The following is a 24,043-nucleotide window of genomic DNA, read 5'->3' as shown; positions in this document are numbered from 1 at the left end:
TCTTTACCTCCCGATTCCTCTGGGCTAAACTTAAGGTCCGTCGCTGTATTGTCATTTATATTCGCAAGTCTCTGTAAATCCCTTATATTGTTCGCTAGTAGCACTATGTCGTCCGAATACATAAGTCCGGGGACCTTCCTTGGACCTTCTGTTGCACCTTTTGTCCCTCATGCATGTAAAGTAGATCAAAATCGAATTTACTGCTTTCCAGTCGTCATTCTATGTCTTTAACAAAAAGCGTGGGCAACAATGGAGACAGAGGAAATATTTGTTTCAGTCCTCGATGAAGACGACGGGACAAGTGAAGGGACGCCTTGTGTTGTTTTGTCAAACTACAACGCGTTTGAAATGTGTTTGCGTTGCGTGAGTATTGTCGCCCAAGGAAAATAATAAAAGTACTGCACGTCAAAGACCATGTCATGTGATTCCTTATGTAATACTTTCTTTTTTACGGAGTATACGCAATAACATAAAAAATGGATTGAAATACCTCTATCGACGCTTTACACGAGCAGTTAAGTACGCGTGCCTGCAACGCCTTGCGCTCCCGAAAAAATCAGTTATAGCCCGCAGAGCTTCACGTTTTCTTGCAGTCCCGTGAGAGACCGGTTTGACGGGCATGTGGTGACGTACTGCAAGAGAACGCGGGCGGAGCACTTGCTGGTCTAGATCGTCCGGCTCAACGCACCTGTTGTCACGACCCACAAAATTCACCAAACAATAGGCCTTTGGGTGCCCCTGGTTAAACTGTGTGCCACAAGATGTCGCTACCAGCGTTGTTGCTCCCGTACACCTCTTCGGCAAACCGATATTCAGCAAACGGTAGTGGGCTGCGTAAAACTATCTCTGAAGAGCAAGAAATGGAGCTGGCAGGTTATGTAATGTGTAGGGCAGATAACCGGTTGTCTATTACAGTTACCGAATGGGTGTCAAGGGAAGGGAAGCGCAGTACGCCAGAAAGCAGGAGACGGTGTGATGAAATTAGGGAATTTGCCGGAATATGATACTGGTCCGCTGGCAAAAGACAGGCTTGGTAACTGGAGACCGCTGAGGCCTTCGTAGTGCAGTACACGTCAAATGGTCTGTTATCGTTATTGATGATGTTGTTGGTGGTGATGATGTTATGTTTAGAATCGAAGGTTAATTCTAGGTTTGGTGACGCTTGATTTTTGTTCTATTCCTGCATTCATTATTTTACTGTTGGTCTAAAGCGGTCTGCGGTGACAACACGAATAATAATAATAAAGAACTATCAGACAAAGCACTCCGTACAGATGGTTAACCAGCGAAGCTGAAACCGGTGTTTATCACTGGGTAAAACCCGACGGTTCATTAAAGTATATTTTTCAATTATTGGTTACGTCTTTGGGTTCCTTAATGAGGTTACACACATGTTCGGCTGCAACGGAGAGAAGGACGCCAGTGACGGTATCCCCGCAGTCCGCCGTTGTCACTCGCGTTCGATGTCTCGAGTTTGCTCGGTGGCGTGGTTTTAACAACATACGACCGGCATTGCCGCTTGCGTCTTTTCAAAATTAAATTGCTTCAAAATTACATATGTCCGTCACGTAAGACAATGAATGGCTCATGCCCCCTTAAGCAATGGCTCATACCCCCGTCAACACGGCCTCCACATTACGACGACAGAAGAGAAGTGAAATTCTACGCTGGAATGACGAGTGGCATCGAAGCCAGCTGTGGAAGAAGACGATGACGCTCGAGCCATTGCTGATGATGATACATTTTTCCTACACACGGACATGACAGTGGGGAAAGTAGCCCTTAACAGCTTCGCTGGGCTTATCAAAACCATTGGTTTGCCTTGAGAGGTCGTGTCCCTCAGTGGAGGCAGTCCAAAGCACGCAATGACATGTAATTTGCACATAATTATAATTCTAATAACTGAAAACGATAATTTACGACTAAATTAACACAAACTGAAAAATCTACTGTAAATGATAACTCGTCAGACGTATTTATCTAAAATAGCTGACCTACTTTCTTAAGTGTTTCAACAAGCACGTAACCAGGCAAGTCGTTCAACACCACAGGTACATAGAAACACCTTAAGTATTCCCCATATGACGCTCCAGAACATGAACCATTGCCACTGGCCCGCCGCGGTGGCATAGCGACTATGGTGTTGCGCTGCTAAGCTCGAGGTCACGGGATCAAATCCCGGCTACGGCAGCCGCATTTCTATGGGGGTGAAATGCGGAAACGCACTTGTCCCGTGCATTAGGGGCACGCTAAAGAACCCCAGGTAATCAAAAGTAATCCAGAGGCTGCCACTATGGCTTGCCTCATAATCAGATCGTGATTTTGGCGCGTAAGATTCCAGTGTTAAAAAAAAAAAAGAAGAAAAACGATGCCACTGAGGAGTTCCCGCAGAACTGTCGCTGTATAATAAACTGACACTCAATAATAAACCGAATGCTAAACAAAACGATGCAAGGCCAAGAGAAGAAAAGTAAATCATTTATCCAGTGTTTGTGTTGTCGATTCCTTTAGGCGTCACTCGATTTAGCGTTAAGGTCGCGATTTGTTTCGCAGCTCATTGGTACCGTAAGCGCGAAGGACGGGACAAAAAGAAATAAAAGGAACAAACTGTGTCCGTTTGTTGCCGCTCACTGTGTTCCGGTTGTCCACTCCCTCCATTGTTTCGCAAGTCTTGTTTGCCAGTCACTGAAACCCGGCTGCAATAGTAAAGCTTACTTAAGCGCTACTAGTCGCTTTTCTTTAATTTGTTAAAATTGCAGTTCCACTTTACTGCTCACACAAATGCAGGCATGTGCACTCACGCTCACACACAAAGAGAGAGTGAAGGCGGGAAGGTAAAGAGGCCATCTACCGTTAACTTACGCCACGTACCTATATAGAAACACCGCCAGCCCCACGCGGAGCTAACATGTGACGATCAGTTCGCTTGTGTGGGTGATAAAAGAAAGAAAGAAAGAAAGAAAGAAAGAAAGAAAGAAACCAAACCTGCTGACGATACTGCCACACTGTGTATGCGGATTGCACTGGGCCAAGGAAAGAGGAAAGGACTATAGCTTTGCGGCCAATAATACGGCGGAGGAAATTAGTACAGCAGAGGAAGTACAGGATGGTAAGTTTATGGAAGCGAAGATGTGTGTGCGTGTGTGTGTGTGTGTGTGTGTGTGTGTGTGTGTGTGTGTGTGTGTGTGTGTGTGTGTGTGTGTGTGTGTGTGTGTGTGTGTGTGTGTGTGTGTGTGTGTGTGTGTGTGTGTGTGTGTGTGTGTGTGTGTGTGCGTGTCTATGTGTAAGAGGCGGTACCGTCGTTTCCTCAAAGTCTCATTCAACGCGATGCAGCATAACGGTTCGTGCCGCCACATATGCAGACTCGCTGATGCGATCAGCGCACCTGTCTCTGCCGACGCGTTGCATTGTCGCGTTACGCGGATCGGATAAAAACAGAAAGAAAAGAAACTTTGTCCGTGGCCCATGTAAGCTTCCGCATTCAATGCTTCGGCCGGCGGTATTCCCGGCCGGATCGGGCTTCCGTTTTCGATAGGTTTGTTATTCTCGTCGCAGTTATTTACGGGACGCCAAAATCGACAATGAGTGTTTTATAATAGACGTGTTCGACGACGGGGGGCCCATGCAGCGTGGTGGAAGTCGGAAACGCATTCTTGCGTGGCGCTCTATGGAATGTGACCTCGAACAATGGCGGAGGCTTCTGTGTTGCCTGTTGTTGGTTTGGAGCCGACTCTAGCGATCGGCGCCTAGATACGCTGTGGAACGGGCTGTTGGTTTTGTGCAGGTTGTACGCAGGCGATCTGATTTCGTTTCTTTTTATGATGTACGGCATATACTGCCTTCAATGACTGGTGAATTCATTCTTTGAAAGCCTTAACATGTTATTGTTCACTGGTAGACATTGTCACGGTGTATTTTCCCACTAGGCTTTGTGCTTTTGAGAAATTTGCAACAGTCTGGCATTGTCATGCGGCACTCTCGCTGCAATTTTAATTCCTTTTTTTTTATTTCGTGGTTCGTGTCGTTTTCGTAGCCATCGTACCACTCAACGTTCGCGCGACAGTGCACTTCGTGCTGTGGCAAATGACGTAGCCCGCTGTGTAAAGTGTGTGATGCATTTGAACGACACGTTTAGGTCCCGTAATAAAAGTAGGTGTGACTGAAAACAGGCATTTCTAGCAGGTAATTACATCTAATTGCTCGCCGCATTAGTGAGAAAGATTGTCAAATCTTTCAGTGCACACATCCGTAGCCACTGACGGGCTAAATAGCATACTAATGGAGATATGCACATCTAAGCATAAATCAAGATCACAATGTCACAACACACCAGCAGCTGAAGGTCCAGGGTCCATGTAAGGGACCCCGGGTCTTTGTCAAGCTGCTGCGACAGTTTCTCGTCCAGGTGTTCCTACAGTTCTTTGTTATTGTAATTCATTCATTCATTCATTCATTCATTCATTCATTCATTCATTCATTCATTCATTCATTCATTCATTTTCCCTATACTAAACAGGCCGAGAAAGGAGTGGAAAGAAAAAAATGATGGGACGTGATCATTATTTTGCAGAGTAATGCGTACTTTTCAACACATTTTGACATAGCGCAAGAGTACTATACTTTATTGCAACAGACATTGCTTCTCCCGGCATCTCGTCTTTCACCTGCTCTATCCACCCACTTGACTTGTACTTGCTCCGTGACCTGTGGTGAATGAAGAAGAATAAAGACTAGGTGCCGGGAGATAGCAACGGCTGCTGCATTAAACTAGAGTTCTCTTGACTTGTGTGAAGTAGCTGGTCATAACATTATCACCGAGAACTGCATCACAACTGGCGGTACATCACATTTTCTCTTTCCTTAGTTTGCGCGGCTATAGCTATGTCATTGGCATCATCGTTCATTGCATCGTCTTTAAACGGCCACTAGGGCTACAAGGAAGTATAAATTAACAAGCTAACAAATGAAACACCACAGGTATAGGTATCTTTATTTTAAGGGAGGAGTGCGCGGAACGTGTTTAGCCCCGGAATTCAGTTTCATTATTATTTAATTCATTTGTTCCGAACCAGGCAGATCTCTGCCGAACGCTTATTTGTGATCACAAAATATGTTATAGTCGCTGACTAAGTTCAAAAAAAAAATTTAAGACACAACAACGAATGATCTTTGACAATTGCTCCATCGCAGAGTATCTTCAGAACGCGTCCTGCTTTCGCAAGGTCTCCGTTGACAACTGCGGCGTCTTCTACACAGCCATGGTGGACCAGGTCACCAACCCGGCATCCAGGCACGACCACATTTGTTGGTGCGTAAGATAACCTGCATGGTGCATTAGTTTAATCGCCTTACTTTGAGATTGCCGCAGTGCGAGGTTCGATTTATTGACGCCTCGGCTAAAATAATCGTGAAATGGGAAAGTGACGCTCACGTAAGTCTAACACGACGGTTTTCGAGGGAAATCCATGCTCGTTCTCTATACTGAAAGTCCCGCGCTTGAAAAAAAAATGTTATTTTAGCCCATGGTTTAATTGCGGCGTTGCTGACTTTCCGAGTATTATTTCTAACCACTGAGGCTGACCAGGGCGTCTAAGCAGATGGAAACGCGAATGACATCATTTAAATCCGAAGCCACAGGGCCATTCATTAATTGAACATTGACCATCGATGGCGGCTCTCTTCGTCATGAAATTTCATTGACATTAGAAGTACCCGAAAAAACCTTCTTTGGTAAAGAACCTAACAACAACGCTTTTTGTCAACTTATTTAACAGTTCAGGTAGCATATGTAAGTTCTGTGCTGTCTGCTAGATAGATCTCTATTTCTCGATTCATGTTCCAGCAGAGTACTGAAAGAAGGTTAGGGCAGTTTACGTATTACTCTTCTTTCATTGCGTTAAAGTGCCAAGGAAAGCCACGAAAATTTGTAGAGAATTCCGTTAACTAGAACGTGTCTGGTGCAAGAAGGCACATTGTCGACGTGCTAAATCGGACTTGTATGTTTGTATATTTGAAATTTCGAATTTGAATGGAATATTTCTTGATGTCCTATTCGTATTCGATTCGAGAAGTCAAGGTTCGAAATGTATTATTCGGTCCGTTTCAAATATTAGAGATAACAATACTTGTTGGAGACTACAGCGAGAAAGGTTGCTGTAACAACTGTTCCGAATTATTCTGCCAATTGAGAGGCTATAGGGTTGGGGCGCAGAGGCACCAGTTCTTGAGCAAACGCATAGAGCAGTCAACTTAATTTTAATACTTTCCAGTCGTCTAACAAGGCTTGCTTGCCTTTAGATAGATTACAAGTTTGTTTTCTCTACATAGGCAAAATAGTTTATTATTTAACCCTTTTCTTCATGTTTCTATCCCTTGAAAACGATGTGTGGGTTGCGCTATATCATTTAGCGTCTTCAGTGAACACAAAGCTCTATGTGCCGCATTTGGTGACGTGGTATTCCTTTGTTTTTTTACAGTCAGTGTAATAGTGAACCAGATAGGATTCCCTTTCATTTTCTTTTCTTATCAGAAGCTCTACAGCTGATAATGCAAATAACGTAAATAAGCCTCCCTTTGGCCAAACGGACTCAACTTTTATAGTTCACTTTGTCTGGGAACAAGAACAGATTCGACATTAGATTCGACACGCGAACGTCTTGGCTCTCGAATATTCGTATTCGACTCGATTCTTAGTGTTGCGATTCGAACACCTCTACACCTACGAGCGACATTTTTGAAACGCCTGATTGTGCACCGGAGATTACCGCTCAATTTGCCCACTCTCCCGTTGCCGTACACTTCGAACGCAGCTCGTACAGCCAGTTCAAGAGCTGCGTCAGCGAGCCCCTGCTGAGGTTGTGCGGAAACCGGGCGAGGACCATCATGGACCACTCCATGGCTTTCCTCATCGACCGCTGCGGGAAGTCTTACTACTCGTAAGCGAAATTTGGTTTTTGTATACCGCCAGCAAAACGTTTCTTTGTGTGCTCGATACGACGCGCACGATGCTATTTATTGACGGTGTAAGATCACAGCTGCTGCCTTTGCTGGCCGCACTTCACTGAAAGTTCACACCTGGATGCGGCTGTCGTTGAACGCGAATGGCTTTTGACAAGTTCAGGGACCATAGTGGCTCAATGAATAATTCAAAACGCATATGTGACGCGGGTACTGAACACCGAAAATTATAAAATTTAGGCAATTTGAGATGCAACCGAGCGTCATAAATAATTATTTTTGTTCCCAGTAAAAAAAAAAAGATATTTAAGAATTAACGCCGGCTCACAGATACACCCACCTTGTTTGGCTACAAAATAGCGCGAACGCCTTTTCCACACACAAATCCTGCCGCACTCCTCGGGAGCACTGTGGCTATGGCGTGACGCTGCCTAGCACGAGGTCGCGGGTTCGACACCGACCGCATTTCGATGGGGGCAAAATGCAAGAACACTCGCGTACCAAGCCTAGGTGTTGGACATTAATCTACAGTCAATCATTGCATGGCGTGCCTCTTGTCAAGCAGCGTGGTTGCAGCACGAAAATCACCAGTTATATATATATATATATATATATATATATATATATATATATATATATATATATATATATATATATATATATATATATATGCTGGGTGCACGATAAAGAACCCCAGTGAGCCTGAAATTAATCCGCAGTCCCCCCCATGCACTATGTCGAGCCTCATAATTAGATCGCGGTTCTTGCAGGTGAAACCGCATAATTTAATTAATAAAAAATCCTGCTACCGTGGCTTTTTAACTAGTGTGGCGATTCAGTGTTAATCGAGCGTAGTTGTAACGCCTGGTGGTGAATCCCTTATATTTTTGTTCATATTTTACACCTAACTTACCTTAATCTAACCTATTCGTTTTGTTCAACGTATCTGCTATTCTCTTTTCTTTCCTTTTTCTTTCTCTTCAACGCTTGCCTTGAAAATTAATCTACGAACGCATCAGCATCAAGGTCGCGTCCTGATTGCGCTTCGTAGTCGATTACGGAAGCTTAAATGATGCTTGAAATTTCTTGAATTTTCAGAATAACATATTCGGGACGAGGACTCGAGAACGCAGACTACTAATAGAAAATGTGAGTGTAAAAAAGTGTGAGCACATCAGAATAAAGCTCCTCGATTTGTAATAAACTATGTATGCACTAGTTGAATCCTACTTGGTCCTATGCCAACGCCTATACACTCAGAATTGAAGTAACTAGGTCATCAATTCTTAACGCAATAAGGAACATTGCAAATGAACCTTTTGTATTGTGCACGGCCATTATTGCATGTACGCAATAAATGCGTAAGGAAAACAAAATTTGCATAAGTTCGGTGGCAGACCTGGAACGTGGGAGTTGATCCAAGTTCCTTTGTGCTTGGAAAATGAAGTAGTTCGTCCACTGAGTCGACAAAGATTTGTTCCACAAATGAACCTTATTTCTACGCCACGTATCAAACTTTCGTAATGAAAGATGACAACTAGGGATCGCATGCTTGCTAACAAAAAAGGCAGTATCGTAAGATCAAAAGCACATGCGGGGGTAAAGCAAAGTTATAAGCTCACTGGCGAAATGAGTATACGACGAAAACGGCATACAATCAATTCTGGGACCGACTTCTCCGCCATCCAACCAAAAAAGTCAAATGCATAAACAAGAGGAGACAATGTGAGAAGAAAATCTGGCTGTTCAGGATTTTTCCGATTTGGTGCCGTCACAACTCGAGCTCTCCGTACAGATTTAGTGGTTATGTAAGGCGCTGTGCGCGAAACTGTGCTCTCTCTTTCTTTCTCTCTCTCTCTTTCTCTCTCTTCATCCCCGTACCCCCTTCCCCCAGTGCAGGGTAGCAAACCGGACGTGCGTCTGGTTAACCTCCCTACCTTTCCTGTCTTCTCTCTCTCTCTCTCTCTCTCTCTCTCTCTCTCTCTCTCTCTGGTGGGATCGTTTGAAGCTGCGTCGCTCTAATTTAGCGCGACGACCCGGCGCGTCGGCTCTGTGGCTATGGTTCTTCATGCTTCTGAGCACCAAGTCGCAGGTTCGACTCCCAGCCTCATGCGGCCACGTTTCGATGGAGTGAAATACAAAAACACGTTCGCGTACTTACGGTGGTGGAAATTCAATGCGGAAACCTCCACCACGGCGTCCCTCTTACAACTCATTCTCCAGTTTCGGAACGTCAAGCCCTACAATTTAATGGTTTCATCTTACGCAGCTACGGCAGAAAGCTTGCGATTCGTGCTCGTTAAAATTGCTTCTATTGCACGTATTATGGAAGAGAAAGTTTCACATGATCGACTTAGGCGCCTGCGAGAGGGTAAGAAATGACGGAAGCACTTGAATTGCATCAGCGAAAATGCGGTATTAGACGATGTCACTTCTTTAAAGTGCATAATTGAGCACTCTGAGAGAGCACATTTATATTTTTGTAGGGAGAAAGGAAGTGCAAATCTGAATTTCCAAATTCCCTTCAATGGAGACATTTCATTAGAATGAAGCAGTTTCCCATTCCGTTTTTTTTTTTTTTTTTTTTCTGAAAGAGTGGCTATAGTATAGCATGCAACGCAGCGTTACGGGCCTCGTATGTGATAGCCGTTGTGATCCCCTCGTAAGGAAACTTGACAAGATGAAAGATTTAGACGTGTCATTTGCAGGTTTCGCATCAGAAAGTAAGAAGTAGAGAGAATATCAAACATTGAGCTGTTGAGTTCTTTAGTGAGTATAGACCTTGTCAGTGAATGCTTTTGCCCTTGTACTAAAGAGTACAAAATGAGTATTTAGCTGTTATGAAAACCTCAGGTCGTATGTTTTGAAGCTAAATACTTAGCTCTTTCCAGCGTGCAACTGGCTTAAACGCCTTTGAACCAAACAGAAGTTTCTTGCAAAGCGCCCCAGATATTTTAGTTCGCACCTGCACATATTCTGAAGACAATATTAGTTATTCCTGAAAACGCCGGTATATGCGGTAAAAGGGTAAAGCTTTGCAATGCAAATGAAGTGCCGGCTTAAATATAGTTAGATAGATGAAACCAGGCTACGAACATCAGCGTGACTTTTCTACTCAGTCGGCTTTACCCATTGCCTACGGCGTCTACTTTCTGACCTAGACAATTAATTAATTAATTAATTAATCAGTCAATCTGTCAATTTTTTTAACACATTGGAGGTTCATTGTTGCATGTAAAATATACAGACGACGGTCCCAAAGTACAAAGCTGCAATGGGACGCAGTACAGAGGGTGTTGTCGTCCACAGCTGTAGACAGTGGAAGTCGGATCTTTGCGTTATTAAAGCAGAGATGTCCAGCCTTATGTTAATGGGCAAGTGCGGCCACCGTCGAACTTGCCGGAGCAATCAAGTCAGATAAATAAAACGGCTTAGATTTACCACGCACTGGCTATGAGAAGAAAACACCGAATGCTTTAGAAGGAAGACGCACTATGCCAGTTAGGGCACCCCAAGCAGAGAAACTCCCCCATTGGGCACAGAAAAAGTCGGGTGCTTAAAGCGTGCTCAGGTCAAATGTGGTAGTTATACTATACGTGGGGCAGAGCTTGTGCTCTCCCAATCGACCTGTCGAACACAACCGGAATCCCCCCCCCCCCCCGTATCTCTCAAAAAGCGCCTTTGTCTGCAGACACTCACAGTGGCTGTTGAGCTCACAAACGAGATGAGTCCGATGCATATGTCCGAGATAGTACGTCGCGGATACGGCGCCGTAGATATGGCGGTATGACCGCCAACAAAAGCGCGTGTTTTTGCACAAATTTGGCGCGGTTTACTGTACACATTCGCTTTAACGGCGCGAAAAGCAGGCGCCACGCAGAGAACACGACGCACACAAGCGCCATCTACAGTTGGTATAGCGGTTTTGTCTGTGCCGTGCTCCCTGTGTCGTACCTGTCTTCGCACCGCTTGAGAGAATGTGCAGGAGCGCTGTCCATTGTTCTCCTAGCAGTCAGCACTCATAGACTTCGGCCTTTGCTCTATGTTCGCCACACGAGTTGCACTAGGCTTGTTCTGAAGTCACATTTTTGCAGTTTTTTTTTTTCGTTAACGAAAATTTTAAACGTAGTCTGTGGCATATAGCAGAAATCTATTTATCGATGTAAACTGCTCGAAGAGGTGGACTATTACCTGCAACAAGAAACGAAACTACACAATCGAACATTAACAGCATTTTCACTAATTACCTTTCTAATTAACTAATTTTGAGCACACATTACGAAAAAGTAAAGCGAAGATTAAAATTTTGGTATCGCGAGGGGGTCTGACATCCGTATTAGTGGGAGATCATTAGTGGCAAAAAAATGTGATTAAGTCAAACGAACGAACTGCCAACGATTTCGCAAGGCAGATTTACTGAAACGAATTTTGAAACTATAGCACCAGTTTTGAGAGAAGTGCAGCCAAACAAGCGGTGAAAATGCATTGTTGTTACACTTACTTTTTGAACACAATGCCCTTTTATGCATTGAAGTTCAGAAATTACTGGAGCACCAGCGCATTTTGTCGGACACTTTGCGAGCGCATATCTAGAAAATAGCGTCATCCTGAGAATTTATTACATGTGCACGTATAATCTCAATGACTACAGTTCGTACTTATAACCCTAAAATGTTTCAGAAGAATTACACTGTTTCTCACAGTGTTATGGTCTGCAGCGCCGGTTATAGACTGGATATGGCTGCATCTTTTTGTCGGTGAATAAGTAGTCTGATAAGGTACGAATTGTGCCGGCTAGCCTAAAAACATTTTTTTCACGCGTGCTTCTCAGGGCCCACTAAATTAACTGAGAAGTCATCGGGAAATAAAATGAAAGGGCATCAGTACTTCGAGCTTATTTACCTATCTAACGTATTGAGTGATCTTTATTCACGCATAAAACTCCTTTCTATCCGCACCTGCTGACACGGCCATGGCTGCTTAATTCTCACAGCTCATTCTTTTACTGACACGTTCGTGCGCCTGACGCTAATCAGCTTGCCAACGACTCGCGCCTGTGTCCTTGTCGCGGCAACCCTTTTAAGATTGAAAGCGCTAACATATCAAGTCACGCAACAGCGTAGCAACGTCTTATGTTTCAATTTATTTTTCTTATGAATGTAGTGTCGGCAGAAATAAAGCTTACGGGATAAATTTAGACGTAATTCCGATAAATCATGATTCAATCAATCTTACCTTCACACCGGAAAAAGTAACAGCATCGATAAAACCGCATTCAGTGTGCCATGTTATTAGTACAATATGTGCCTGGATCCCCCTGGCCAACGTATTGCTTTTTATCTATTTATCTATCTATCTATCTATCTATCTATCTATCTGTCTGTCTGTCTGTCTGTCTGTCTGTCTGTCTGTCTGTCTGTCTGTCTGTCTGTCTGTCCGTCCGTCCGTCCGTCCGTCTGTCTGTCTGTCTGTCTGTCTGTCTGTCTGTCTGTCTGTCTGTCTGTCTGTCTGTCTGTCTGTCTGTCTGTCTGTCTGTCTGTCTGTCCGTCCGTCCGTCTGTCCGTCCGTCTGTCTGTCTGTCTGTCTGTCTGTCTGTCTGTCTGTCTGTCTGTCTGTCTGTCTGTCTGTCTGTCTGTCTGTCTGTCTGTCTGTCTGTCTGTCTGTCTGTCACCCGCCGTGGTTGCTCAGTGGCTATGGTGTTGGGCTGCGGAGCACGAGGTCGCGGGATCGAATCCCGGCCTCGGCGGCCGCATTTCGATGGGGGCGAAATGCGAAAACGCCCGTGTACTTAGATTTAGGTGCACGTTAAAGAACCCCAGGTGGTCGAAATTTTCGGAGTCCTCCACTACGGCGTGCCTCATAATCAGAAAGTCGTTTTGGCACGTAAAACGCCGTAATCTCTGTCTGTGTAATCTAATCTAGCACATCTGTCTATTTCAGTGCGCATTTATGTGTGTGAGCCTTTTTGAACTAAGTCATCGTGGTAGCGACGTAAAGGGGCACTCGTTCTTTTACACGTCGTGCGCAGGTTATCGTACAAGTGCCCCCGGGCTCGAGCCCTGCCGCTGTCGAGCAACGAGGGCTCACCGAGTCCCATCGTCTCCTCCTCCGCGCCCACGGCAGGTTCGGGCCCCGCCGGCACGAGCACGCGGCGCCCCAAGAAATCCGTGGTCTCCATCACCACCTGGTACCCGCGCACGGCTGTCTACACGCTCAAGCCGACGCCCAGCAGCCAGGTGTCCCGCTACAGTGCCGCCGCCTCCGTGACACCAAGCGCGGCACTGGCGTCGACGCTTCTCTGCGCACCGCTGCTGATTCCAGCCTTACTGGCCAGGTCCAGATGAGAGTGCGGACCCGCCCAAGTCCTCGGCTGCTCGGGTGCAAGAGAGATAAAGCGGCCAGCGAGAGACCTGTTGACGCAGAAACAATGCTTCGGGGCTGCCAGTGATTATGATAAGGCTCTATTACAACGGGGGTTGCCCATTGGTCTACTAGGCGTCAAAGGGTCGGGAAATCATAGATGTCGACGGAGGCCAGCTACGGAAAATTGCCTCCCTCCGTGCGGTTACAACATACGGAGGACGCCCGATTTCGCAGCAAAAGGCTGCAGCGCCCGCACGACTATCAGTGTACCCGTTTGCCCACATATCTTGCCCCCAGAGATTTTTCCTATAAAACCACGTAGTCTAGGGCTCGGGCCACTCCCAAGAGTGAACCACTGGTCTCCTGCAGCTATTCCAAGAAAGGCGTTGAAAAAAAAAGAAGCACGGAAGAAGAACAGGAACGCGAATGTGATCTCTCTGCAGGCGCTTACACAGTGACTGCAGCCTCTTGTATGACATGACGACGAGGCAAAGCGTTCGCTGTCGTACCGCCTCTACTGTGCAGTTTGTGGGCTACGTGTTGCATGGCCTGTAGCGCCTACTGAGGACATTGCGCGGTGCGTTTGCCCTGGCAGTGCATAGCTGGCAAGTGACGCGCTGCTGGCATGATGAAGCTGTAAAAAGTTATTGGAGGTTATAGTGAAATATGCGTAATCCAAAGCAATGCGAGGAGTATAACCTGGAGATAGCGTTTTCGCAACGCTTTCGGTCTTCATGAGACTCATCCAAAAGAATAATTTCCGCGCTCTGTTATGAGACAGGCTTAGAGAGTAACCGAAATAAATATTATGGATATCACGCGTAGATGTCTAGATTTCGCCCTTGCTTTGCTTGCGTCGTATGGTACTCATGTGTCAGTTTTATTTCTTAACTTACCGCGCCAAATGAGGACAAAGTTTATAATGCAAAGAAGGTAGAAAAATATGGAAGCCTCCTTTGACATTGGGTGTTGCCATAGGCGCAACAAGAAAAAAAGGAAGGAAACTGAAATAACAGGAAGGGAATTGGGACAATTGGATGGTTATAAGATAATGGAAGGATCGCAGATAAAAAGTTGCGTTTCTGTATTCGTATTTAGGCCTTTACATATAAAGCATCTTGTTGGAGCTAGTACATTAGTTGCCTTGTAAGTGAGTATACAAACACCAAATGTAGCCAATTTTTGCCATTCCTATATTAGTGGCATATCAGTAGTGCCGAAGCTGCGGAAAATGAAGCGTAGTTTTCGCCCTCTGCTTCTCCTACTCATGTCCCAGACGGTTCGTTAAACACTCCGTTACGCTTTCTCTCTTTTACTGCGAGCTCGTTTTACAACACGGTCAAGGCCATGATAATGTCATCGCAGGTGTGGCCAATGCACGCTTGCCACAGTGATGGCCACGTCTCTGTATGACATGATCGCGTAACAGACGTAGTGTGCAGTGTGCAAACCTTGCCTACGTTCATTACTCTGGCGAATGTTGCCTTGTTTGTCGTGGTCGCAATTGCGGCGAATTCTCAAGTGAAAAAAAAAAGCGAGGAGGAGGGTATGGCAGGGAATATGCTATGCGGGAAATCAATGAAAGAAAGAAGGAAACATACGTATGGTGGAGTAACGCAAGACGTGACAGAACTCGTTGCTTTCGAATAGTGGCGTACAGTTTAAGATGTATTTGTAAACAGATGAACGCATGTGCAGCTGTCACCTTCGCACTATGGCAGGCCGCTAGATGTCTCCATTTGTTGTGTGTGCGAATCTCAATGAGATGGTTTGCGTGAGCAAGGTGAAATGTGCGAAAACGGGAATTACTAGTCGAGAGGCTATCACTGGTTCATTAACACAGGTGAAGGTGATCGAATGCAAGGACCACCGCAAGTACCGCTAATATCGCTTAAAACAATATGTGTCAGCAAAATTTCGCAATGTTATTGCAGCAACACATTCTATGCTAAAATCTCGGAGATCACTGCATGTGTATTCACTCATGTTCTGTGTTTCGCACTTGTAACATACACGCACAACACTCTTTGTTTTCTGGTTGATGTCATCGCATTGGTAATAGACATGCTTGGAGAACGTCTTGCTCGCTAGTTGGAGCTTTGAGGTTAACATGCCCGCAGATGCGAATAGATAAGCAAGATCAAAAGAACGCACACTAGCCGGTAATGGAGCTCGTCTTGTACGTTTCTTAACTTATTTGTTCCTGTTCGCAGCTGCGGCGTCTGCTTTAAACGCTTGAATGCTTGGAGAAGAAAAAAAAAATACGCACAGTACCAGAACGTTGCCTTCTGTTGTAAGATCATGATACTGCTTTTTATTTCATCTTTTGGTCCGACCCTCGTGCAAGGGGGATGTTAAACGACTGTTTCATCCTGTAACGTTGTTTCAATAAAGTTTATTTTTCATTTGAAATATGCGCCAGCGTCTGCTCTGTAAACGCTCTTGTGAATTGGAAGACGAAAACGATGAGTGTACAATGCAAGCGTTCGTTACCGTGACGCTAGCAGTGTCACGCTTCAGATGTGGCAGACAATATAACTTTCATAAACCGGCCTTCCCACGTATCTACCTGCCCTATGCAAGACGGCCGAACTCCGGCTAAAAGCACTGTGTAAAACCAAGAGACCCGTTTTAATAGCTCGGAGAGTGTGAGGAACGAAGGGCAGCAGCCCTGGTGACACGATACTGTACGCTGACACCTTATTTACTGTTGCAGCCTGATTTCCGTCATCTTCGTTGCGTCAGGCGAAACGTGTGGAAAGACGCACTTGTGCATCTTGTGCGATCGTCTTTAACAGAACGGTAATCGAACAAACAGCAAAAATACCTGAGGTGTGAATAAATGAGCACTATCAGGTGTTCGGTCTATAGCCACGTCACAGATATAGACTCTTGGTACCTCACGACAAGGCTTGCTTTGTAAGAATGAAAGCTTGTTATGGAAATGTCAGAACAAGGAGACGAAGTAATTAGGCATTATGTGGTGGCAGGCTTGCAGCGCGTGGTTTTTCAGTGTTATTGCTCCAGCTACTACTAGGTAAGTAAACATCAGAGTTCTGTGGTTGTCTTGTGTTAAGTCGCCAATATTCGTATGTTGTCCATGTGGGAATAAATTAAGGAAACCAGGCTTTTCACATACGCCACAGAACATGCAAGTTCTAAATGTTAAAATATTTCGGTACTAAATTTGGTTGACTACCGCGTTATGATTCATGAGAACACAATTCACTCCACGAGATATTTAACAAAGATAAACCGTACGTGTAGCACTGCTTTCTCGAGTGGCGGAAGTTAATGTTTCTCCATAGTCCAGAACTTCTTCCTAGTGAAATCCTGCGAGTCCTGTTAAACTAATGAGGTTTTGCAAGGCGTCAGCAGGTTAGGAAGCATGGCGTAACACTGCACTGTGATAGAAGTCTGATAACTCGGCTTGAAAAATGGGACCTGCAGGACAAGCGAGAAGCGCAGACTCGTACGCTCCCAAAATTCCCACCACCTAACAGTTAATGTATACGATGATATGTTCCTAACTATGTGAGCAGCACACTTGGGCGCAAATATTCACAGCTGATAGTTTATAGCTTACCTGCGTTCAGACTGTTACTTTCACAAGGCATTGGCGGAGTGATTTCGCTTTAAAACAACCCCTTTTCTGGGAATTGCGTCGATCAATTATTTACAATTTTATTTTTAATACCGCCGCTCTCAGTTGAGAGTATAGCAGGTAGGCACGACAAAGGGACGCTCGTGTTTTAAAGAAAAAAGGAAAAGAATCGACGTTTTTCTCGATTGAGCCTGTGCGCATTGTCGTCGTGTATTTGTTCCGTAGGACTTGAGTCAGAGAAATGTGTGAGAAGTTAAGAAGCGCACCGCATCAGGCGAGTAATTGTCATTCAGTGTGACGTAACTGCAGATAAAGCTTAACGTATGTCACCCATCTGGTGGCTTGAACACCGTCATTGTTGTCCCACAGCAGACGAGCTAGACGTCTCGCCCGCATTGTGATTGTTGTGCAGGCATTGAACATGTGCTGTGCGCATTTCTGAGCGCGTTGTTTAGCTAGACCTCACATGGATGCGCCATGTTATAACGGTGCTCGGAAAGCCGTTTTATTGGGCCTTTCAAGCAAACCCTGTGGGGGGGGGGGGGGGTTCGTGCAACTAGAGCTTCGCTGGTTTTCGCTATACTGGAGCAGCAGGCATACTTGCTTGACTGTGTGCAAGTCAGTAAGTTTTCGTTGCCCTTATGCGGTTTCTCATACTTTTTGTTTCCTTTCATGTACTCTTTATCTTTCTTATTCTTCTGAAGACACAAGCTTGCAGGTAGCAGGGTTCAAACATTGAGTTGACGCTTCGTTAGTCGCTTTTGTAGGACTTTCTCTTTACCTACGATAAATGACAAGAAATTTTGCATACAGTTTCATACACTCCATGAGACTGTGCCTTCAGTTTTGATACAACACCGTGTCTTTTTTCTATGAAGGATGTCATCTAATCATTTCGTGGTCGCTCGTGTACCATTCTTTTTTCTATTTGTGAAACATGCTCAGAGACACAATCTTCGTTCGTGACACGCCTGGCACACTGCTACCGATCCGGCTTTCTGGCCAACACGAAACGCACAAGTGCATGGTGCACAAAAGAAATGTACTAATGTTAAGTTGAATGTAATTTACAGGCAAAATAAACTCGTGCACATGATTAAGGACACACCAGTAGTGACAAAGACCAGGTTTTCTGGCTTCCAGGTAAAAGAAGCCTGCTTAACAGACGTTAAGATTAAAAAAAGAAACAATCTTGACCGCACAGAAACTACCTTCCTTTATAGCGTAGGTACAAAATTGTAACACTACACCATGGGCGTTTAAGGTTGGGCGTGCTGTTTATGTTGCGCTAAGTGCAGAAGAGTAAGCGACACGGACCACGTGGTCTGGTCCTGTAAGCGGAGCCGACTGCTTGACAACGTGAGAGTTTAGTTCATTCATGAGCGCGTGCCGCACATGCTCCGCGAGTGACCACGCATGGCGCACAAGCGGTTCACGCACCTTCTGCTTATATTTATGTCAGAGAATTACCGTATGGGCACGTGGTTCTAACGCGCGATAAAAACGCTAAAGTGCAACCACAGCTGGCCCCAATGAGAGGCTATTTTCGTGACCTAGTCGCAGTCGCCTTACACTCATGTGTTGAACCAGAGCCGTTAACTAAGAGACACGTTCTTGAGCTCTTCCTGGTTCCGGAACACTTTGTAGCCGAGTCGCGTCAAGATTGGAGCGCACGCGGTCTGAATCTCATTCACGCGATCCCAGTTGAGCTTCTTGGTCCACATGAACGCGGTGGCACTGGATCGTCTCACCGTTGAGTAAGGGTTCCGAAGAACTTTGGTGTCGTTCACCACCGTGTGAGTTCTGAGAAACTCAGTCACGCCAGCCGAGAACTCCAAGCCGAGAGCGCGAAAGAGAGCCATCGACTCGTTGATCGGCCGCTTCGCGATGTCCTCGTAACGCACGCGCACCGTCGCTTCCGGGAGAAGTTCTCTGAGCTCTTCGAAAGCGTCCAGATCTTCCTCCATTTCCCTGCAGAGGTTCTTGGCCTTACTGCAAACGGCGGACTTTCTGCACCAGGACATGAAGTTCCTGGAAGAGATCATTCCACGCGGATCGCGAACGAGGTACACGACTTTCAGGCTTCCCCTTAGAGGAGCATTCAACCGCAACCAGTGCAGCACTTGGACAACGCTGAGCCGGGTCACCTTGGCGACCTGCACAGGCGAGCGTCGGCACACGTCCGCCATGAACTCTGGGTTGAGACACACCTTGACCTTGCGACCGCACAGCCTCATGAGAAACGAGTTCGGAGCGTAGTGGTTCCAGCGCTTGGGGGCCACTGCCAGATAGTCGGACATGCGCGGGAACTGGCACGTCAGGTGGTTTGCGAGGATTTCCAGACCGCGCGGAGCATTCTGAGGGTCCAGGCGCTCGGCAGTGCTCAAAAGGCTGAGCGGTTCGTAACTGAAGAAGGTCATGTTGCTCGCCGATGACAAAAGCCCTCCGAGGAAGGACGAACCCGACCGGAAATAGGCGAGCAAGAGGATTAGCTTTTTCTTAGCTGGATCGACAATGACGTAATTGTCTGGAATCTTGGGCAGCACCGTTTCGTTGGCACCCGGTTTGTTGCCTCTTGCTTCCGCAACTCTGTCTGGCACGACCTTCGCCTTGACTGAAGTGTGGTTTCTCTGGACGATGCTCGAGTTTCGTCTAATGTCAACTTTGGCCAAAGGCTTTGAAACGCGTCGTAAGCTGGTTATCGGAGGAAGCTTACTGATACCTGGAGGTCTAAGCATCACGTCTGCATAGTCGAGGTGGGGAGTTCTCACTGCAGGTGCCTTCGTGAGGGAGTCGAGTATATGCGGTACCGTCGAGTTTTCCGAAACACCGGTTTGTGCGCTTGCTACTCTCGATCGTTTTTCTGTCTTCGCGGCGACGTTATTCAATTCACGTCGTAGGATGTCGCCTTCCGTATCTTCTTGAGGAAACAAAGCAAGGGGCAACTCCACGGGCTCGGCACCTCGGTAGGCACGCTTGGTGGCAATCCGACGGCGGCTTTCAATGCCGGCTGATTGAGAACCTCGATTCACGTAGATGGCGAGGTTCTGCGTGTGGTACGATATGATCGGGCTCAATTGACCAATCAGAGCGATGCAGGAAAGAGCGACCAATGAGCCCAGAGCTGCTCTGGGAAGGAGCCTCACCCACAGTCGAGGTAAAATCAGCATTGTGGCTTTCCTTCTCGCATGGTTCAGGAACCGTCAGCGTGCCGCATATCAAGTTCCACTGTTCGGTAAGTGGGATGTCACGGCGTTGTGGTGATCGAAATCTACACGTCGCCGCACACGTACAGCTAGACGACAAAAAAAAGAGAAAGAAAGGAAAGAAGACGGAAAGGGCGGCCCAGCCCATGTCCTTTGTCGAGGGCTTTCGCAGCCGGTAAACGTATGATGCCGCATTCAACTTCTTCCAGCGCGCGCTCGTGTCGTTTGAGGTGCGGTACGGACACAAGAGAGGTAAACTTGAAGGTCCTCGTCTATTTTTTTTAGCCTTCTTCTTGACATTTTTTTTTCTTTCCTTCCCGGTGGTCGTGAGCCAGCTTTCGGTTTGTAATGGCTGCCGAGGTAGAACGCAAGGAGAACGAAAAAAAAATACAAGAAAGACATGCAAGTTACGCGTGTTCGCCACACAATATGGTCTAAATACCTGTCTCCGACACGTCCTATTCGTCAGCGAAGAGCGGGCCTGCAAACGCGCCTTGTGCGAGAGCGCCTCCGCGAAGTCGTAAAACTTGTTTTATATTCCGCGAGCTTTCGATGCATTTTCTATGCCAGGCTGCAGCTGTCAGTGCTGCTTGCATCAACGCTAAGAAACCGATAAAAAAAGGGGCACCTTGTGTACGTGGCTGTGTCCATATGTTGCTGTATGTTTCTGTGCGCACTTTCGTGCTAATCCTGTTCCGAGCCACTCTGCAGATAGAATGCGAGACCTAATCATGCACAGAAACAAACCGCCCGTAGCACACGAGGGCTCCATGCTCTACACATGCCTATCATAGTAACAGACAGATCATATATAACTGAGGTGTTGGCAGTAGGCAAGAAAACGCGGTGTGTTCGTTCGCACAATGAACCTGTGATCGTCTCGGACTTCTTTGCAAGCTCTCTGTTTATGCTGAGAAACTTCGGAGGTTTTAGTATGCATGCTAACTTCCGAAAAATGAAGTGCGCTCGTGATTTTCACTTTGTTCACACGTCTATACACGGCAGTGCGACAATGCCAACGAGGTCCGGCAATAGAACACAGGCGAAGCGTGCTTCTTGACGAGGCCTATATCATTAAACGCTGCCTTTAAGTAATAGGTTGGAGAGCTGTCTTTATAAACTTTACGCTCCAGTCTCAACCTGCACTACTCAACCCCCAAGGCTGAGTTTGGTGAGCTTGGTCTCCTAATGCTCCGGTGCGGTGTGGGGGGATGCGGGGGGATATCACTGTTTCGGTCACATTCCTACATCATATAGCACTGGATGTTTGAGGTGTGGCAGAATTTGCCGGGACATACATCTTATCTACAGCAGATAAAAAAGAAAAAAGTAGAATCGACCAGGGAGTGTTAAGTCTGACTTAATTTCTGCTTTTTCTTTTCTTTTGCGCGTTTTTACACAAGGAAAATAATCACACAAGGAAACCAAGCCGATTCTTTATCTGTTCCGACAGACCAAAAGCTCTGTCAAACGCTGCCGGACTACTTGGTCCAGCGAGACACTAGCAGAAGCTCCGCCCGCGTAGCTTTCCCTTCACTGCCACAGAAAGTTGCCCGCAAATGTAGCTCGACACGGACATGGTACACGTGGCAGTACTCAGTACTGTGACTTGGCAATTACCCGTTTCAATTCTTTAGTGGAAAAATTGCTAAAGAAATTATGAGAATCGTCGTTTAATGCGTAACATTCTTTGAATTGAATTCTGGAGTATTACGTGCCAGAACCACAATTTCATTATGAGGCACACCGTAGTCGGGGAGTACGGGTTAATTTTGACCGCCAAGGGATCTCTGACGTGTCTCCAATGCGCGGGACACGGGCGTTCCTGCATTTCGCGCCCATCGAAATGCGGCCGCCGTGGCTGGGATTTGATCCCGCGACCTCGTGGTTAGCAGCGCAACACCGTAGCCGCTAAGCTAAGGGTAAGCGTTCTTTGGCTGGGCTGCTACTTTACTTTTGTTTACTTGTTTAGCTAACTTATTAATATCTGCCCATCGCTACCATTCGTTACTCTATTATATTACTTATATTATATTACTTAATTATAATAATTACATGCGTTGGCATGACCAATTATGCATTTATTTTGCAAATATATTGTATAAAATGAGGCGTAACGCCGTCACAACCGCTTTTTTGCCACACCGCAGCTTTTCTTCATTATCTTCCTTTTTTATTTTCCTTTTATTGCGATAGCAACTCTATGGAAACTCCAGGCGCATTTCTGCCATCGTCGCCGTCGTGTGGGCCCTATCTCGAAAATGATATGCGGTAGGGACAGAGTCTAGGCGCATCGAGGGCCGATAGCTTCGTGTGCACTGTGTTCCTACCGCTTAGTTCACGTTGAAGCGAGACGCAGCACGAAGGTCAATTCGCTCGCTGCTGCTGCCGCATTTCCTCGCTGCAGCATTTTGACAGCGAGTTTCCGCGGTGATTGAGTGAGACGAGTTCATGTTTGCTTGTGCGCGTGTGAAACCGCGCTTTCTTTTAATTTCGTTAGAGAGCCAATGTTTAGAATTTGAATGGCTGATAAAACTAGCTACTATCAGTACTTCGTATAGCAGTCTACTAATTTGATGTCGCAGTGGATGCTTCGTCTTTCGGGCCAAACTGCGACTGTTTTTTTTTCTAACGCTACCAATAATCTGCAATTACCCTGTTATAACGAATACATATGTTGACCAATCACGCATTTATTTTGCAGATATAAGGCGTCAGGGGAAAAACAGATTTTGCTGAGCTATGTGCTCGCCAAAGAATGCTTACGCATTAAAATTGCACATTTATCAAGCACCGTGAGGAACAACATGCGACGCATTTTACAGGTAGTTTGCTATCCAGCATTGTTCAGGATTCCCGAAAGCATTCGATCAAAGCGTTTGTGCAAAGATAATAGCTGTGTGCGTGATGACAGCAGCAAAACGACGACGACTATGATGACTATCATATGACGGAAACGGCGTAATTTCTACAGCGTCCGTTCGAGGCGAGCTTATGCGACGTCCCGTTTGTTGGTTTCTACATAGGTACTTAAAGGGCGTAATCGAGAGATAAACGAGTTGTGACGTTATCTGCGACTAAATGCTATTAAATCGTGCGTACCTATGTTACGTCAAGTGGTCTATGCTAAAACGACGAGGCATTTGAACTGCGACAAAAAATGTTAAAACGTGATCAGCCTGGGTCGTTCATGCAGGCGGCACAATGCCGCACAGTTTTCAAGTAGCGTGAGCTACTGCGAGGGATTACAGGGGACTCTGGGCCGATTCAAAAGACGGAAGGTGGGGGGGGGGGGGGAACAGTTTAACACTTTGCCTCAAAGAGAGGAAAGAACGCAGAAAACTGTCATGTGACACATACGTGAAACTTCTCAAAGAGCTCGTCGCCTTTAGCACGAGAGGATTATGTGTGCGATCGTGGCCTCATGCAAAAAAAAAGAAAGAAAAAAAAAACATCGCAGTTTCGTACGAAAGGCGAGGCATCAATTGCGATAGTAAATTAGTAGACAGCTATACGATGCAAGGGTAGCAGTTTTATGGGCCGTATAAATTTGCAAACATTCGCTTACTATCCGAATTAACAAGCTTGGTGTGAAAGCGCACAGGCAAGCATGAACACATCACACTCGATGACCGCGGACACTCGCTGTCAAAACGCTGGCGTGAGCAAGCGCGGCAGCAGCAGCGAGCGAAGTGGCCTTCGTGCTGTCTATCGCTTCAGCGCAAACAGCGGCGCGAACAAACCACGCACAAATGTATAAGCCGTCCGCAGATCGCTTTAAAGATACGGCGCGCGCGACCGCGCGGCGCCGCGCAAAGTACGCTGCTGCTGGTGGAGAAGAAGCCGCTCCTCCCTGCCTCCCGAGCTGCCTCCCCACTTTCCTCCTTGTCGGCGCGAGATTGAGCCATGATCG

The 24,043-nt window shown here is 46.2% G+C and overlaps 3 protein-coding genes across 3 annotated transcripts in view; 1 reads left to right on the top strand and 2 right to left on the bottom strand.

Moving 5' to 3' along the window:
- Nucleotides 1–10,740, bottom strand: part of LOC142557140 (prolyl 4-hydroxylase subunit alpha-2-like) — a 124,923-nt gene extending 114,183 nt beyond the window's left edge. The window contains exon 1 of the mRNA XM_075668788.1: nucleotides 10,657–10,740. The gene's annotated coding sequence lies outside the window, so the exon portion shown is untranslated. The remainder of the gene's footprint in view (nucleotides 1–10,656) is intronic.
- LOC142557141 (uncharacterized) overlaps nucleotides 1–13,573 on the top strand; it is a 64,910-nt gene extending 51,337 nt beyond the window's left edge. The window contains exons 4-6 of the mRNA XM_075668789.1: nucleotides 5,191–5,308; nucleotides 6,810–6,935; nucleotides 12,986–13,573. Coding sequence (XP_075524904.1) covers nucleotides 5,191–5,308; nucleotides 6,810–6,935; nucleotides 12,986–13,301 — 560 coding nt within the window. The 3' untranslated portion in view covers nucleotides 13,302–13,573. The remainder of the gene's footprint in view (nucleotides 1–5,190; nucleotides 5,309–6,809; nucleotides 6,936–12,985) is intronic.
- Nucleotides 13,574–18,127: 4,554 nt separating this feature from the next.
- On the bottom strand, nucleotides 18,128–20,147 carry LOC142558096 (carbohydrate sulfotransferase 1-like). Its single transcript, XM_075670257.1, has one exon. It carries the CDS (start codon nucleotides 20,092–20,094, stop codon nucleotides 18,520–18,522), a length of 1,575 nt encoding a protein of 524 aa, XP_075526372.1. The 5' UTR covers nucleotides 20,095–20,147; the 3' UTR covers nucleotides 18,128–18,519.
- Between the last annotated feature and the right edge of the window lie 3,896 nt (nucleotides 20,148–24,043).

The sequence above is a fragment of the Dermacentor variabilis genome, chromosome 9 (assembly GCF_050947875.1).
Source record: "Dermacentor variabilis isolate Ectoservices chromosome 9, ASM5094787v1, whole genome shotgun sequence".
In the NCBI taxonomy this organism is placed as follows: Eukaryota; Metazoa; Arthropoda; class Arachnida; order Ixodida; family Ixodidae; genus Dermacentor; species Dermacentor variabilis.
This window is presented reverse-complemented; position numbering and strand designations above follow the sequence as displayed.